This window comes from Schistocerca piceifrons, chromosome 8 (genome assembly GCF_021461385.2).
Source record: "Schistocerca piceifrons isolate TAMUIC-IGC-003096 chromosome 8, iqSchPice1.1, whole genome shotgun sequence".
Lineage (NCBI taxonomy): Eukaryota > Metazoa > Arthropoda > Insecta > Orthoptera > Acrididae > Schistocerca > Schistocerca piceifrons.
Genome location: NC_060145.1, coordinates 7,254,329 through 7,273,555, shown reverse-complemented (window position 1 = coordinate 7,273,555; position 19,227 = coordinate 7,254,329). Strand labels below are relative to the sequence as shown.

At 41.9% G+C, this 19,227-nt stretch overlaps 1 protein-coding gene across 1 annotated transcript in view; it reads left to right on the top strand.

Annotated features, from left to right (window-relative positions):
* Positions 1-4,021: 4,021 nt before the first annotated feature.
* Positions 4,022-19,227, top strand: part of LOC124712060 (organic cation transporter protein-like) — a 484,670-nt gene continuing 469,464 nt past the window's right edge. Inside the window, exon 1 of the mRNA XM_047242354.1 lies at positions 4,022-4,099. Coding sequence (XP_047098310.1) covers positions 4,049-4,099 — 51 coding nt within the window. The 5' untranslated portion in view covers positions 4,022-4,048. The remainder of the gene's footprint in view (positions 4,100-19,227) is intronic.

Below are 19,227 nucleotides of genomic sequence, written 5' to 3'. Positions count from 1 at the left end.
ATGGTGTCAGAGAGCAAGTAGCCATGCGCCAGAGATGAACGACAAATAGCTTTCAAGTGTGAAGCCTTCTTTGTCGAATGCGGCATCCCTGGTAGACAAATCAGCATGGCCTTCGCCTTCATTTGTGTAAGAGCTGTTAATCTGTTTTGCGGGAAATATGATAAGTGTATTAATAGATCAACGAATTGTAGCGGTTTCACATGAAACTTGGAAAAACTGGTACTGAAACCTATCTTTTGCGAAAATAAGAGTATGGCAAAGACTACTCGTCATGTATGAGAGTTTTTGAGTGGTTCAAGCATTTCGGAGATGAGGATGAAAATAACTCACACTCGAGACGCGTTAAACATGAAAAACGGATGAAAATTTCGAAAAAGTAGGCTGAGTACTCGCTAAGTTGCTGAAACTGTAGGAATTGAGAACGAGTGCGCAACTTTACGTGACCTATTTAACATGAGTGAAAGTGCTGCAGAAAATTCTCACGATGAAAAAAAAAAGAAGCTCGTGACAATGTTTGTACTGACATTGAATATCCCTGAAAATGACCATACTTACTTGGAAAGGGTGATAACATGTGACGAATCTTGGTTTTTCACTTATGATCCAGAAACTAAGCGCCAAACAGCGCACTGCAAGAGCCCAACGTCACCGAGAGAGGAAAAAAGCTCGATGAGCAAGTCAAGATTCAAAGCGGTGATGGTTGTTTTTTTCCGGTATTCATGGAATTGTTTACCATCACTGGGTTCCTGAAGGTCAGACTATTAATCAACATTACCTTGAGGTTTCTGATCAACTCCGTCAGAAAATAAGAAAAAAACCGACACGAATTGTGAAACCATAAATCATGGGTAGTGCATCAAGACACCCCATCGCCTGTTACGAGGTTTCTAGCGATGTATAGCATTCCAGCGTTAGACCACCCGACTTGTCCACCTGACGTAGCACCATATAGCTTATCTACTCCCCAAAATCAAATATACAGGACATTAAAGGAACAAGATTCCAGTCCGCTGAAGCATTGAAACAAAAAGCAGCTCGCGACATCAAGGATCTCACAGAGGAAGACCTCCAGCACTGTTTCCATCAGTGGAAAATTCGCGTGGAGCTTTGTAGGAAGAGAGCAGGGGAGCGTATCGAGGGTGGCAATATTTTATTTTTGAAATAAAATGTTTTACAGCAATACTCGTAGTCCCGCTATTTGGTAGCCACACTTATTTTATAGCCACACCTCGTGTATATCAATACCTTCCTGGAATAGTTGTCAATTAAAGTAAGAAAGCATTTGACGTCTCCAGTTGATCTGGTTTGCGTCGGCCCACACATCTAAGAATACCGGCTCTAAAAATTCCGTGGCTCTTGAGCTGTAGGGTGGCAGTAACGTTTAGCAATGGGCAAAATAAAGTCTGTATTTAATGATAACCTGCAACAGGAAACTTTTGAAACAGTATAATGAGAGTAACAAGTGGTTCTAGTAGCTGTGAACACTATGGAACTTAACATCTAAGGTCATCAGTCCCCTAGACTTAGAACTACTTAAACCTAACTAACCTAAGGACAACACAAACATCCATGCCCGTGGCAGGATTCGAACCTGCGACCGTAGCAGCAGCGCGGTTCCGGACTGAAGCGCCTAGAACCGCATGGCCACACCGGCCGGCTGAGAGTAACAATTAACGTCTTTATCGCACACTGTGTATTGGAGAATTTTCTGTAGCGCATATGGGAAAGGGTGATATTGAAGACAGCAAAACACAAGAGTGCTATTAAAGGTGCTGCTTCACTAACCATAAGAGATTTAGGGGGGGGGGGGGGGGGGGATTGTGATCTGCAGTGTGCTGCTAAAGAGTCTACACTTTCACACAACACTGCTGGATTCGAACGCGATTTCAAAACATCAGTCTGTACACCTAAACTGGTTAAAAAGTTAATGACCCAAAATTTTTATCTGCTAGTACCAAAACCGAGGCAGTTATTTGTCAGTGTTATTCTGCCATTTGTGTTCGGTGATGTGTAACTTTCTTTGGAAACATTAATTACGTAACAGTGACGACGGATAGCTGAAAAAGAAAGACCCCCGACGGACAGACAAATTGGACGTCTGTAGGCGTTTCGAAGGACCGACCTACAAATGTTTCCTGTCGGGGTCTCGGGCGGGTAGAACCGTTTCACAGCCGACCGCCCCCCGTCCGATAAAAGTTCGTCTTTCGTCACTGCATGTGGGATTAAATGCTGTCCTGTTAACCACAACAAGGTGCGAGGCGGACGAAACTTTAAAGAGCAGAGTTTCTGGAGAACTTTCAAGAGTGCAGATGTTTGTGGGACACGTCACCTGACAAGTACAGCAATATTGACGCAAGAAATGAAGCAGTTTTTCGTTTTTTAAAGTTGCCATAAAGGTTTCGTGTGACACAAAGAGAGAATAAAAGTTCGACGATCTTCTGCATTTCTGTTTTCAGGTTTTATTTTCGATAGTTGTCTGAAATGAAATGTAAAAACCGAAATATCGACATGTAATACACCTTATTTAATTAAACGTACTTACTTCATTGGTATGTGTAAAAAAAAATCTGTATCGAAGCGCTGTTGTGTGAAAAGCAAAGCGTGGGACTTTTTTTCGGTTCTAACTGCTTCATTTCTAAGGTATGTGTTGTATTTGTTAGATAATGTGCGCCACCGCCGTGTATAGTCTTTCTTCATTGAATTCGAAAAGATTTTATGAAACCTACAGGGCATCTTTTATGCTAAGTATGTAAATAATAACGTTTACACGAATATTTTGTTTAATTTATTTCGCTTTATCATTTACGCATTTCCTCAGTCAAGTATAAATCACATTCAGAATTTCAGAGTATTCCAGTCAATTTTAATAAACATTTTTGGAACAGCGATCAAAAAATGTTTAAAAAATTTCCTATTTAAGCGTATGGCCGTCACTTGCTGGCACCAGTTGACATCACAGCAGCTGAGAAGAGTGCTCCACCTACCACCTTCGAAGGATGCCATGGGTATATCAAGTCTTATTGTATTTTATGCTTATAAGCATTTTGTCGTATTTTGTCAATCTAGTAAGGTTTCTATTACTTTCCAAATTAAATTACAGGTCTTATGATGGTCATGTGATATGATCGAAACCGGTCACCTATGTTCTTGTAGCATACGTGGTGCGATCAAGACTGAATTTTAAAAAGAAAAATATTGCAGTCAACATTGTCCAAGGTTTCTCTAAGTCTACAAATGCTAGAAACGTAGGTTTGTCTTTTTTTTTTTAATTTATCTTCGAAGATAAGTCGTAGGGTCAGTATTATCCCGGGTGTTCCAACATTTCTACGGAATCCAAACTTATCGTACCCGAGGTAGGCTTCTACCTGTTGTTCCATTCGTCTATAAAGAAATCGTGGTAGTGTTTTGCAAGAATTCGTGTTGGTATTATTTATTAAGCTGATAGTTCGATAATTTTCACACCTATCAGCACCTGCTTTCTTTGGTCCTGGAATCATTACATTCATCTTGAAGTCTGATGGTATTTCGCCTGCGACAGGACGTGGGTAAATTTCTTTCGTTGCATCAGCCACTTCTTTGCCCACAGCATATATATATATATATATATATGTCAACCAAGACAAAGTCCCGTTTCTGTACAAAACCAAGTGGGATCTCGTAGAATATATGCGATGAACATAAATCACAGCGCTGAGTGCAATCGCTCGTGACGTGTGGAGGCAGCTACAAAACTGTTCGGTCGGTCGGCCGCGCTAAGTTGGCGCGCGAGTGGCAGCCTTCAGCAGTGCGAGCCGCAGCTTACGGTACAGACATGCTGAGGCGCGGCCAGGCTGCAGTCACCACGAGGGTGTGTCCGGCCGGCCGGCGCGCCGCCGAGTGTCGTCTGACGGACGCGGGAAGGACGTTCGGCTCTGACGTAGGGCAGGCGGCCGCGTGGTGGCGGGCGGCGGTGGTGGGGGAAGTGACTGACTGGCTGGCCGGCCGGCCGCGCAGCTGGCGGCGCGTCAGTGCGACCGCGGCTGCCGCAGCGCGAGCTACGCCGGACACCATGGGCCGCTACAAGTCCACCGACGGCTACAAGCCCTGCCGCCGCCTACAGGTCAGTCGCCGCTGGCCGCGCAAACAAAGTCTTGTCACGCGCGACGTCGCTCCAAATCGTGAGTCCCAGAAATTTCAACGATCGCGTCTATACCGACGCATGTGTCCACATAATACTCTCGTGGAACGAAGTACTACGGTTACCGGCAATCCGGAACAATCCCAGACAATGCCCTGGTTTCAACTACTGTCAGACGTCCGGATAGAATTTAATAAAGCTTGGCAGCGACCTATATTCTGAGCAAAACAATTATTATTATTATTATTATTATCATCGATTATTCCCATTTAAGAGAGCGTTTGAACTTGAATTCCTTTATGATTGTTTATGTTTCTTCTGAGCCCAAATTTTCTTCATGTTTCCACTGTGTTGTTTCTTTCGCTCCGCTGTCCATTTGCATCCTGGTCTCTTCTGTGTTGTGGTGTCAAACTTATGTTTTTTGATGGTGTTCCTGAATTCAGTTCTATTTTCTGCATAGTTTACTGTTGTGTGCTCGTCTGAGATCCTCTTCAACTTCTTTTATCCATTTAGTTTCTTCCCCTGCCTGAGTTGATGACTTAAAGAATTCGCTTTCAAATTCTGTTTTCATTCGTCCTGTGGATATGTCCGTAGAACTGCATTCTTCTTTTCCTTATTGTATCCGTAATCTTGTCTGTTTATTTATATAATTGTGATGTTGGTCTCATCTTCCAGATTCCTTGCTCTTGTATACGGCCAAAAATTTTCCTGAGAATTTTCCTTTCTTGTTTCTCTATTTCTATGATTTTAGTTTGCCCACCTATTTGTGTTTCAGATGCATACAGTGCCTCCGGAAGTATGACAGTGTTGTAGTGCATCAATTTTGCGCTGATGGATATGGACTTTTTGTTATAATAATTCCACGTCATTTTATATGCTTTCTGTAGTTTTTTTATTCTTTCCTGATTGCCCTTTAGGTTGATCCCTGATGGCTGGATGATTTCTCCCAGGTACTTAAAATGTGGTACTTGTACGATTTTCCCATGGGTCGTCGCAATAGGCAATTTGTCTTGTGGCACTCTTTCTATGTACCGGGTTTTCTCATATTAGATTTGCAGGCCAGTTCTTTGTGCAATTTCGTGTAACTTCTCTATGGCGTTAGTGGCTACTCTTCTATTATTTGTGAGGATTGCAAGGTCATCCGCAAAAGCTAAACATTTCACATTGGATCTATCTTTTCTAATGCCAATTTGGATTCCTTTGACTTCTTTTTCCCATGTCCTGATAACTTGTTCAAGAATGATATTAAAGAGTAATGGTGAAAGTCCGTCACCCTGTCGCACTCCAGTTTGGATTTCAAATGGTTCCGAGATATCCCCCATAAATTTAACCTTGGAGACTGTGTCAGTTAATGTTTCCCGAATGATTGCTCTTGTCTTTCTGTCAATACTGAATTCTTCCGGCGTCTTGCAGAGCACTACTCTATTGAGTCGTAGGCCTTTTTAAAATCTACAAAAGTCACCACTGTGTTTTGGGTCTTTCTCATCTGGAGAATCATTTTCAGATTCCAGATCTGCTCTATGCCTGATCGTCCCTTGCGAAAACCAGCCTGGTATTCTCCTATTTGTGGGTCAGCCTGTTCTTTTAACCTATTCGTGAGAACTTTTGATAGGATTTTATATGTGACCGGTACGAGTGAGATACCCCTGTAATTATTTCGTTCAGTTTTGTCCCCTTTTTTTGTGGAGTGCGCTTTTCCATTCAGAAGGGATCTGTTCTGTTTCCCAAATGTGTAATATGATTTTGTGAATTTATTATTATTATTATTATTATTATTATTATTATTATTATTGTCGTCGTCATCAAATAATATCAACATAAATGATATAGTTATGTGGGTAACTGAGATAGCTGATTTTCGACGCAGATTTCTTTTTCCATCCGTTTGGGCCAAATAGGGACTACGTGACAGTTGTAATTCCTCCTTATTTATTTATTTATTTATTATCATCCCAATCATCACATTTGTGATAGACGATTTGTCAGGATACATTGTAACAACTATATAATAGCATTACAAAAAAAATTTTATGCTGAATTTATATGAATCTGTCTTACGTTTATACAATATACAACTAATAAGTGTTTTTATAACATAATTTCTTATGTGCTTGAGATTCCTTGATGCTCTGATTTCATTTGTCACGTTTATCTCGTACACTCTCATACTGTCGAGCATAGCTATTCACTTATACTGTAGTGACATTTGTTAAGCATGTGGTTCTTAATCTTCTTATGTGCTTGACACACATTCATTGGTGTAATTTCATTTGTCACATTAACTGAAACATGTATTTTTATACATGTTGTGCAGAGGTATTCACTTATGCTGTAATAACATTTGTCAAGCATGTCGTTCTTTATATTCTAATACAGTTGAGCATAGAAATTTACTTACACTGTAATAACATTTGTCAAGCATCTGATTCTTTATAACAGTTTTAAATTTATCCTCAATTCCCAGCTCTTTGATATGTTTCGGTAGTGCATTAAAAAGTTTGATGCCTTGATTACGTACATGTTTCTGACGTCGGGTCCTTGTTACAGTTTGTAAGTGGAGATCTTTACATTTCCGTGTAACGTAATTATGGTAGTCTGTATTGGTTTTCATTTTGTCCTGATTTCTTTTGATCACTAACAGACATTTCAGAATGTATAATGATGGAATTGTTAAAATTTTCAGTGGTTTGAAAAGGGGCCTACAATGTGTTTGGGGTGGGCTCTGGGTCGTCATCCGAATAGCGCGTTTTTGTAAAATCTCATTTACTACAAACTCTTGAAATTATTCTAAGTACATGCTGAATTTAGTATTAGTGCTAAGCTCACCACATGGTCCTTCCAGTTTATCTTCTCATCAATGTGCATACCCAGAAATTTTGCACACCGTACTCTTTAAAGTTGTTTGCCAACATCATGTTCACTTATTTTTCCATACAGATTTCCTCCTTCCATTAACTGAATTTTCCGTCACTGCCCGGTGGAATATAATATTAAGCAGGAAACATGCCCTGATCTGCAAAATTATACGTCAAGAACCGGCTTTCGGCTTCTTAGACCATCGTCAAGTGACAACTGAATGTCACCAACACAATGACGTGTGAATTGCACAGATACCATTAGTACAAAAGGTAAAAAAATAATTACATGTAGAGTGTTTGTATAGGACACTATAAGAAAGTATTTCTTTCCTATGCAAACATTCCACTTATATTTGTATCTTCTGTACAAACGGGTCATTCGCACGTCATATTTTCTGTTTCGGACGTTGTCATCTGACGATAGCCGAAGAAGCCGAAAGCAGGTTCGTTGCGAAATGAAACTAATTTTGCAGAAGATCACGAAGTGTTTCCCATTTAATATTCTTCTCCTTCAATAATTTCTTTCCCTCGTCTTTTTCTTTCTCATCCACAACACTTCACACTTGTTGACTTAATTTGTGCCTTGCAAAACGTTCATTAAAAAAGTTTCTACTGAAAATCTTTCTACTACTTATTTCGCTTATTTGTAAATCGTTTTTGGCTTCCTATATCAATTTCGATTTCTTTTCTCAGCGATAAAGCATGGTTATAATTAAAGTGCAGCTACCAGCATAGGTCCATTGTCGGCTGTAATAACGTATGGCAGCGAAGCTTAATAGTTAATCTAATGCGTTAATGCGGAACAGACTTGCGCCACAAAAAAATAGTAGAAATTTTGGTCACCAGGTGCAAAGATGCTGCCGTAAACACAAGACTTACAGAAATATTTTCGTATGTAATGGATTACGAACGGGACATAAGCAGGAAAGATGAAACAAGTGAGAAAGGCATGACGTTGATTTTATTGCTAACCTCCGCTTACACAATTTGTTCAATACTAGCATCGGAGAGGTCTAAGAGATGCTGCATCCGTAAAACGTGACCAACGGTTGTTCGCAGCTGTTCCGGTGAAATCTGAGCGACTCTTCCTGTACACTGGCCTTCAGATCGGGTAGAGATCCATACGCGTTTCTGGTAAACGCGTTCTTTTAGATATCCCCAGCGCCGAATGTCACATGGCTTCAGATCGGGTGATCTTGCAAGCCAAGCATCTAGAAAACCTCTGGAGGTAGCACGTTCGCGGAGGGTTGCATTAAACTGATCTTTCACTGGGCGAACGACATGACGTGTTGCGCCATCTTGCGTGTAAACAGTGGTTTCCACACAGTTGCGCTCCTCCAAAGCCACGTGCTGTGAAAGGCCTCAACGTTCACACTTTGTGGTAAACTTGACAGGTCCCCTACGTGTATTCTGCCGTGAGGACCGAGAACAACAGTGCTCGTGAATCCGCACCACATTCACGTATGGCGTGTGCAATGGCTCATGGTGCACAACACGCTGTTTACCAGGACCCCAAACTCGGCAGTTCTGTGCATTCGCTGTGCCCTGTACTGTGCCATGTGCCTCGTCACTCCATAGCACATTGTCCGTCCACATGTCAACTTCAGTCAGGACCAGAAAAAAATTGTGCAAACAAAATATCCAGTAGGAAAAACTTCCTGATTTGCAAAGTTCTTTCGTCACGATCCGGCATTCGGCTTCTTCGGCCATATTCAGTTGACAATAGAATGTCGCAAACACAGATAAATCGAAGAGCGAATTACATATATTACTAGTACAGAAGATACAAAAATAACTTTTCGAGTGGTTATATAGCAAAATATAAGAGTATTACTTTCCTGTGTATCTCACGTGCAAATAACATGTGTAATTTGCATGTCATTTTGCGTGTTTTCGACATTCAGATGTCCCCTAACGACGGCTAAAGAAGCCAAAAGTCCGTTCGTGACGAAATAAATGATTTTGCAGAACACCAGCAACTGTTTCGTATTTGATGTTTTCTTTCTCGTCAATATTTCGTAATTTCCTCGTTTGTCTTTTCCTTCTTCCACCAGACCGCTTCTGATAGTTTGGCTTCTTGCTTGTGCCTTGAAAACTTTCTAAATTTAACACTTTCCTTCTGAAAATTTTTCTTTGTACTGCTTTTCCCGCTTTCATGTCGCGTATTTCGAAATCTAGAAAAAGATTACCAGATCCAGTTAAATTTTTTCCCAGGGTTCCTTGGAGATACGGGTGAATGTGTCACACAGACATAAATGTTCAAAAGTAAGTCTTTTCCTTATTGCGTTGGAGCATAATTTCAGTGTTTTTCCATAACTTTAATAAACACCACAGATACACACAGCAGAGGCTCTCTCATCAATATTGAATTCTCCTTTACAATTTGAAACTGTCTCCCAATGCTGAGGTAACTTTTCGTTTGTCTGTAGAAATAAAGTGGTTTTGAGCCGAAGAACTCTTTGAGCCATGTTTGGAGCGCACTTCCATCAGGGAAGGAAGTTCCTTGAACGCTGATCGATAGAGCGGTGAACGTGAAAATCTGAGGGGGCAAGATCAGGTGAATAACGTGGGTGTGGAATGGCATCCAAACTCCTGTGCAGTGGTCGTCAGTCTAGCAGCGTGCGGGCGGCCGTTGCCGTGCTTCATTCCACGCAGTCTACCTGGTCGTTGTTCTTGGGCTGCGTCTACAAGACATCTCATTTGTTGACAATAAATGTCAGCAGTGATGGTTACATCTAGGAGCAACAATTTTTAGTACTGTCAATGTTTCACCAGATGCATAATACAATCTTTAGTGGATGTGCGTAGGTCTTTCTGCGATGAGTTGCATGTTTTGCTCTCCACAATATCTTTCTTTTCCTTGTATTAGCATAAAGACACCATTCCTCGTCACCAGTAATGATACAGGACAGAGATGGTCGGTGTTGTTTACGAACCAACTGATGACGAGCAAGCAGAGATGCACGTATGACGACCCGCTGATTTTTGTGATTTGGCGTAGAGCATGCGGACCCCATACACCCGATTTTTGAACCTTCCCCATTCCATGCAAATGTCGCACAGTGGTGGAATGATCACAGTTCACCACATTTGCCACGTCTCGACTATACTGGCGTGGATCACTGTGGACTAACGCATTTAAATAATCTTCATAAAACCCGGAAGCTCTACCTGAAAGTGGTCACTGCCATAACGATAATCCTCAAAAAAGACAGAACCATTTTCTTGCCGTACTCTGTCCAATGGCATTATGGACACACAGGGTGCGTATGTTTCTGGTTTCCTCCACTGCCCCTCTACTGAACTCAAAAGAATGTGTTGGAAATGCCTAGATTTGTACATATGGTGGAGTCCACAGCTCCACTACCTCTCAATGACAATATGTAAACTCTTAGAGCAACGGTGAACTACAAATAAACGACAGTTGGTAATTAAACCCTTAGCAACCGGAGTACCAACATGACAAACAAAAACGCTACGAAATTACGCACCATCCTAATATTTGTTTTTGTATGTTTTCGTATATCTCATCACTGCCTCTTAATTTCTAGGCTTCTGTGCTTTTTATTGGACTCAGAATTTATAGATTATCTAATGAATAATTCAGTACAGCTCTCTTTCACATGCAGACGGCATTCTGATTTCATTACCATATTTCAATGCACTATTTTTTCAGACCTCAATACGTACGTTGAATTGTAAATATTTTTTTATTTCACCTTTCTTTATACATTGTCGACCTTATTCGGTAATGGTAAAGAAAACCTCTATTCTTAAGTTTTGACGATAGCGTAGGTATATGGCTTTCGGTTGACGCGCTTGTTAGCCGACGATCAAGTAATAGGCCGGCCGGAGTGGCCGAGCGGTTCTAGGCGCTACAGTGTGGAACCGTGCGACCACTACGGTCGCAGGTTCGAATCCTGCCTCGGGCATGGATGTGCGTGATGTCCTAATGTTAGTTAAGTTTAAGTAGTTCTAAGTTCTAGGGGACTGATGACCTCAGATGTTAAGTCCCATAGTGCTCAGAGCCATTTTGATCAAGTAATAGTTTCAACTTCTGAAAATATATTACAGCGAGCCCTGTTTGAACAGAATAAAGTAATGGAACAGCGCAATTCTGAAATTCCGCTGCGTGCAATAAAATCAGTGGCATTTTGTTGTCCGCCTCATGTTCTCTGCAAGTTGATTAACAACTACTCATGAGATGTCAGCAAATCTACTCACTTTGGGTTAACTTGGTTTCTTTTTGAAGACCATGATATTGGAAAAAACTGAGTTTAACACAATGTGTGGCACAATAAGTGGAACGCAAAGATATAAAATAAGGAAGCAAATAACGCCGAAATTCCCCCACTAGTCCGGCACTAAGTGCTCATACCCATCCACTTCCACTTGTTCATTCCCAGCAAGTTAGTCAACCCAACTCATTGACATTCTCTTTGTGTGTTTCTGTCTCTGGTCTCACAGCCACTCTCTCCTTCGTTCTGTGCCATTACTGCTGTCTCCTCTCTCTTCCTGCTACTGTCTCATTTCTTTCTTTCTTTCTTTCTTTCTTTCTTTCTTTCTTCCTTCCTTCCTTCCTTCCTTCCTACTGCTGCTGTCTCTTCTCACTCTGACTCTGTCTTCCTCGTTGTCCCACTGTTGCTCGCATGGGGGGAGGGGAGGGGGGAGGCTCAAAAATCCCTGTCCCGCCACACACATTTAGGTTCTTTCTGTGGTTTCCCTAAACAGAAAAAGCGAATAGTGCGATGTTTCCCTTCAAAAGGACCCGTCCGATTTCCTTCCCCCAGTTAATCTTTGTCCTTCGTCTCTGAAGACGTCGTTGTCAGCGGAATCTTAAAACCTAATATTCTTTTCCTTTAGAAAACATGTTTGAAAGCTGGCCTAAAAGCCAACTGCAATAAGACTGACAAACTACCACACATACATGGAATGGAAAGAGCTGGAAATTAACAATGAAATTTTAGGACAGTTGATTAGTCAGTATTTAGGGCAGCTGAAGAACTTGCTTGCTTGGACAGGAAAAGATACAAAAAGAAGAGTAAAAATAGCACAAAGGCTTTTGGTAGCTGAAGCTAGGATTTTCAGAACAAAACTCCCGGTGCGCCTGAAAAATTAAAACCTACGATCAGTGTGTTGTCAATTTCGACTTATGCCCGTGACACATGGACGTTTGATGAGAAAAATCTGGGGATTTTTGAGTCAGCGATGGAAGGACTCATGATGCAAATTAAGAGAGACAAGGAACAAGCAAATGGTTCAGGCGACAAACTGGAGTGGAACTCATAATGATCACTGTAATTAAAGTGATGTTGAGGTGGACGGGAAATGTAGCCAGAAAGAATTGTAGAAGGACCAAGAAAGTCCTTTGCTGGATTCCAATACATGAGACGACAGAGATGACGTAATGCAAAGTGCACACATGACATTGCAAAACATGCAGGTGTAACGTTGATATGAATATATAATAATTTGCCGTGTCAGGCAACAGTCCCTGTGGGGGGTAAGAACAACGTAGATAACATAATTCTGGAGATACGTCATAAACAACGAGACGCGTGAAAAACTGCCGCATCGTCAATGACGTTTAAATTTATTAATTCCGTGCAACTAAGTGTGTTTGCAACAAATTTCGCAGGCAGTATTCACATATGCCGCTGAATGTACTTCCAAAATTGTCATTGTATGACAAAGAGCGGAGACACCTGTACGACAGATCATGCTTGACAGACATCGTGTGCCCCTCCACATAGGCACATTAAAACACACATCGCAGTAGTACAAAACACAAGAAAGTACATTACAAAATTGCAGAAAAAAGTATTTGGTCGTGGAAAAACATGCCTTGTCGAAGATTACAAAAGGATTTGTTTAGATTAGCAATAACACTTTTTGACTATTCGCCAAACATAAAATCTTAAGACATTTGTCCCATTTCGTGATTTATTATTGCGGCTATCCATATGCCAAAATGTTTACTGCCCATTAAACCAGTAAAATAAAACAACAAACATGTATGTCTGTACGGTAGCACAGTAAAAGACGCATCGCTGTAGTATGAGCACGAGATTGTACCCTTCAACATATTAAAATATTTGTCTTAAAAGGATAACGTATGAGAATTAGAGAAAAAGTTGTCTTGATTCACTGATCAAAGTAGTATACAGCGAAGGGCGTATGCATTTCGACGTTTAACCGTAGATGAACCTAACTAAAGTGGTATTCACTAACGACTGTAAGGCACAAAGAAGAAGCGAAAGTAAAGGGATAAGTGGTTGCCTATATACTAAACTTCAGAGAAGTTGTTACTAAAGTTATTGTTTTTACGTGCCTCTCACAACAAATCGACAAAATACTAAAAAACCATTTCCTGCCACCACTGATTGGCTCGTTGGTTAGATGTTCTGGAGCCACTTACTGCATGATGTCCAAATTGTTTCCCTTCCACTCTGTGTGCAGAATTATGCTACTTTCTGATTCTCCCAGCGTATGGATTCCATCTTCTAAATGGGAACCTGGTGAGCTACTGTTGCTCGCATACCCTTGTTCTCTAAACCTCGTTTTGAGCTCTCGCCCTTTTTTTGCCTCACGTAAAAACGTTCACAAGGTCCGCACTTTATTTTGTATTATCTCGTCTTACAGAACTTATTTTGTACGGATTCCAGACTGCCTCAATACTTTCCCAAATTGTTAACCATTTGGAATCCTACCTGAACATTAAACTTTTTGTACAGGTTTGCAATATTTTGCGAAATGGTCCAAAAAACGTTAACGCAATGTGTTTTATTTCTTCTCTACGTTCCATTTTGTCTGCGGCTACCTTAGCAAAAACTTTTTCACCTAGCCGCCTAATATGAACTTCATCGTACCCATTTGAGACCGATCTGTAAAATTGTCCCGATTTCCGAGGTCGGTCTCTCAAACGGGTACGATGAAATTAATATTAGTTACATTTTGCGCTTTCTTGTTAGCATCTAGTGTCTTAAAAAAGGTACAACTAATGATTTGTCATTGTTTAGACCACGAAATCGTACGATGGGCAGAGCACGAAACGTGTCATTTGGAATAAATGCACCAAAAAACTAGTACCTGTTTGTTTGCGACTTCTCAGCTTTTCTAAAATCCAGTCAATTACATCGAGAAGTATTCTGAGGAGTTCGTCGATAAGTGTCGCTTCTGTTTCTGGTGGTCAGATAGACACCAACGTACCAGAAGACGAAATGGAGAAAAGTCACAGGAAGCAACGATTCTCGAGCCCCATAACGCTGTCTTGTGGACCACCCGCTGTCTGAAAGGACAGCAGAAGCGATCCACAAAACTACCGTACAATATGCTTGATACCCATCTGTTGTTTAATCTTAGAACGTATTCTGAGTTCAAACATAATGAGGTATATCGGACAGAACGATGTCCCTTCTTGTCAAACAGCATGGATTTCGAAAACACAGATCATGTGAAACCCAACTCGCACTATTCTCACACGGCAGTCTGAAAGCCGTCGATCAAAGCAGTCAGGTAGATGCTGTCTTTCTCAATTGCCGTTAAGCATTTGACTCTGTACCACATCTACGCTTATCAAAAGTAGATTGGTATGAGGGTATCAGGCGACATTTCTGAACGAATTGGCTTCCTGGTTGGAGGGGGACACAGCATGTTATTTTGGATGGAGAGTAATAGAGAGATGCAACAGTAATTTCGGGCGTACCTTGGTGTTCATGTTACATATTGATGATCTATGACAATATTAATAGTAACCTCAGACTTTTCGCACATGATGCAGATATCTGCATCGAAGTACAGTTTGATCAAGCTGCACAAATATTTAGTCAGACCTTGATAAGATTTCAAAGCGTTGCAAAGACTGGCAGCTCGCTTTAAATGTTTTGAAATGTAAAATTGTATACTGCACAAAGCGAAAAAATGGTATCCTGTGAATATAATATCGGCGAATCTCAGCTGGAATCGGTAAACTGATACAAAAACCTGGACGTAGCACTCGGTAAGGACATAAATGAAACGATCAGATAGATAAAGCAGGTGGCAAACTTCGCTTTATGGGTAGAATACTGCGCAAATGCAATCTGTGTACAAAGGAGATTACTTGCAAAATACTCACATGATCTGTCCTAGAATATTGCTCAAGTGGAGGGACGCGTCCCAAACAGGACTTCCTGGCGTTATTGCACGTATGTAAAGAAGAGCAGCAGGAATGCGCACATGCCTCTTTGACCCGCGGAGAATGCCATGAGGGTGTTGAAAGAATTGAACTGCCACACTCGAAGACAGAAAATGTAGCGAGAAAGTCTGCTGACAGTGTCAAGGACCAAGTTTAAATGACGACTGTAAGAGTGTCTTACAAACCCCTACATATCGCTCCCGTACGGATAGTGACAAAAAGGTTAGATTAATTACAGCACGCACAGTAATTTAAAGTCATTCTTCCCGCGCTCCATACGTGAATGGATCGGGAAAAAAACCTAATAACTGGCACAGTGGAACGTACCCTGTGCCACGCATTTCAGTAGTTCGCAGAGTACAAACGTACAGGTAGAAACATGGTGAGGGAGCTATTGGATATAAAGGACTTATTTGATAATTGTTGGAGTTGAATGCTCGCCAGTATGTGGCAGGTATATTAAATGCTGTTGTCATACATACCATTAATGGCCAACGGATCAAATGACTTATTCCAGGAAGATAATGCAGGACTCCTACCTAGTAGCTCATTCCACAAGTGCCTGGAGGAAAGTGCAGATCACTGACTGCCTTATCCAGTACCCGGATTTGTAGTCCATGGCATAGACCATGTGTAGGATGTGATAACAAGATGTATACTTTAGTATGATCCCGCAGCCAGCAATCTTCAAGGACTAATACAGTGTGTATTTCCGATATGGTAAAAAATTCCTTAGGTGAAAATAGGTTGTTTGCTTCTATGTCACAATGAATGCAATAGTCTCCGTACCCGTTCAGGTCACTCTTCAAACAGGTGTTTGTGACGGACAATAGCTTCGAATGGAATTAATCATGTAATACCCATAATGTGGCGAACATCCGCACGAACTTTTATAAATATCGGACTGTTGTTTCATGGCATGAAATTTTCCATTTCCGTTAGTACATTTGTATTTTTGCACCTGCCGCACGATGGATGTCATATTGTAGGTTGGTTAGTAAAACATTGACAGCGTGTGTAGATGAAACCGGATGACGTACGCAGAGGAATCTGTCAATACCCACGGCTTCCAGAAGCGCGCCAGGTACCTTACGGTCTTGCATCTTCCCCACCCTCCTCCGGCGCCCACTAAAGCCACTTTCCCGGCGTTGTTAAGCTCCAAGAAAGCTACACGTTCGACGCAGTTTTATCTGCTAAGTTTAATCTTGAGCTTCATACCGAAATTACTAATTTCCAATGACTTTCGTGATGAGAAATTCTCTCCTTGTTTTACGTTAGTGTAATGATTAGTCTCCTTTAATGTTGTTACTGTTGTGGTCTTCAGTCAAGGGACTGGTTTGATGCAGCTCTTCATACAAGTCTATCCTGTTAAAACCTCTTCGTATCTGAATACCTGCTGCAATCTACACTCGTTTGAACACCTGCCTACTGTACTCTTGCCTAGGTCTTCTTCTACTATCTCCCCCCCCCCCCCCCCACACCCACTTCCGTCCATTAACAATTACAATTGACTATTCCTCCAATCATTAGAATGTGTCCTATCAACCGATTGCTTCTTCTGTTCAAGTTGTGCCATAAATTTCTTTTCTCTTCAATTTGATTATTACCTCCTCATCAGTTATTCGATGTACTCATCCAATCGCCACCATTCATTCTTCTGTAGCACCACATTTCAAAAGCTTCTACCGATTATCAGACAAGTGATTACACCGAAGAGTTCATCGTAAACACAAAACATTTACTTCCTAACATCTTCAGACGTAAAAGTAACTTCGGGTGTACCACAAGGGAGTGTTACAGGACCTTTACTTTTCACAGTATACGGGGTGTTTGTTTCAGCTTGCGACATCTAAATATTTCGAAAACGACTCATCGAACGAAGAAATGCAACATTGGGCTGTGCTACAACAGGCCACCTTCTAACCATCCCTCCTGCGTGCGTCTTTTCAAATCGTAATCTTCTCCCCCCCCTCCCCCCGCACCGCCCCCACCCCGATTTTTGTTGCAAGTTCCGATTCTACGCCAAAAAGTATGTACGGTGTACGCAGAATGTTGATTTCCTATCGTGGTAGATGGCGTTGTAATAGACAAATATAAAGAGTGGCTGTTTTTGCAATTAAGAGCCTCGCGGGATTAGCCGAGCGGTCTCAGGCGCTGCAAAAATGGCTTTGAGCACTATGGGACTTAACTGCTGTGGTCATCAGTCCCCTAGAACTTAGAACCACTTAAACCTAACTAACCTAAGGACATCACACACATCCATGCCCGAGGCAGGATTCCAGACTGTAGCGCCTAGAACCGCTCGGCCACTCCGGCTGGCTAAGGCGCTGCAGTCATGGACTGTGCGGCTGGTCCCGGCGGAGGTTAGTCCTCCCTCGGGCATGGGTGTGTGTGTGTTTGTCCTGAGGATAATTTAGGTTAAGTAGTGTGTAAGCATAGGGACTGATGACCTTAGCAGTTAAGTCCCATAAGATTTCACACACATTTTTTTTTGAAGTTAAGAACCGAAGCATTTGATTCTACGTTTTATTTACGATGTAAATGAAAAACCTTTATTTTCTGACGGTTGACATCTCTATTAGAAATGTACTTTAGTGTTGAAAATTTGATAGTACAGTACCATGCGGTTAGCCCGTTTCAGTGCGTGGTTAGAAACTACGTTTAGCGTGATCGAGGAACGACGACTTGGGTGTTACAGCTGTGTGCCGTTCGGGACGTTTGATATCGGCGAGTCCCCTTGTTCTCGCCATTGGGGTGCTTGATTTCGCTGAGTATCCATGGCACGTGTTCCTTTCACTACCACTTCATGGACATTTTATCTTGTTGCAGTGGCTGTGGTTTGTGTATGCCGCCGGTGGCTGCATAGTAGCCAGCGCGCGAGTTGACGGCGGTTGGATGGAAACACACACCGAAATCAGGCACTTAGAGCGGCCATCGAAATCAAGCATTCCGATGGTTTCACGACTCACCACAGCCAACTCCGTAGGCAGTAGAAAACTTCGTTACAATTATTTGTACTTCACAGACGCCTTTGCAACGCTCAAGTAACTTTTAAACATCAGTATCAACAGTTAGAACACACAAGTTTACTTTTACGTCGTAAATGAAATGCAGAATGAAATGTCGGATCTTAACTGCAAAAACAGCCGCACTTGATATTTATCGAATACAGCGCCTTCTACCGTGAATGGTAAACAATGGGTTGAGTAAACCGTACTTATTTTTAGGATACAATACGAATATGCAATAAAAATGAGGATTCCCCTTTGAAAACACGAATTTCATCCCTCCGACGCAGGAGGGGTGGTTGGGTGGGCAATTGCAGCACACAGTTGTCCCCTTTACTATTAACTTTTCACCTAGAACACTTTTTTTCGTACGGTGAGTAGTTTTCAAGGTATTCAACCGAGAGACGGTTCAAAGCCACGTCTGGCCATCCTGATTTAGGTTTTCCGTGATTTCCTAAATCGCTTCTGGCAGGTGCCGGGATGGTTCCCTTGGAAGGACACGGGCAGATTTTTCCCCATCCTTCCCTAAACCGATGAGACCGAATACCTCGCTGTTTGGTCCCCCTTCCCCCCCCCCCCCCCCACCACACCGATCAAGGTATTTAGTGGTCGCAAGTTAAAACAAACGCCATAATAAGCTAGAGGATAACGTCGGACGATGCTGTTCTATACAGAGAAACCGCAACGCTAGAAAATCGTAACGAAATACAGAACGACCTGCAGTGTATCACAGCTTGGTACAGGGATTGGCCGTTGACCTTCAACACAAACAAACAAGTAAAGTCAGAAAGAGCGACTGAAGAACAGTGACTGGAAGCAGTCATATCCAGTTAGTGTGTGTCAGACAGAGATTCACTGGAAGAATCCTCGGGAAGTGTAGTCCACCCTCCAAGGTGACTCTTAGGAAACCCTTGTTTGACCAATCAGTCTGGGATCCATACCAGGTAGGATGAATAGAAGAGAGAAGATCCAAAGAAGATCGTACTTCGTTAGAGCTTGACTTGCTAAGCGCGGGAACGTCACAGAGGTGATCAACCGACTCCTGCAGCAGATGCTGCGAGAGAGGCA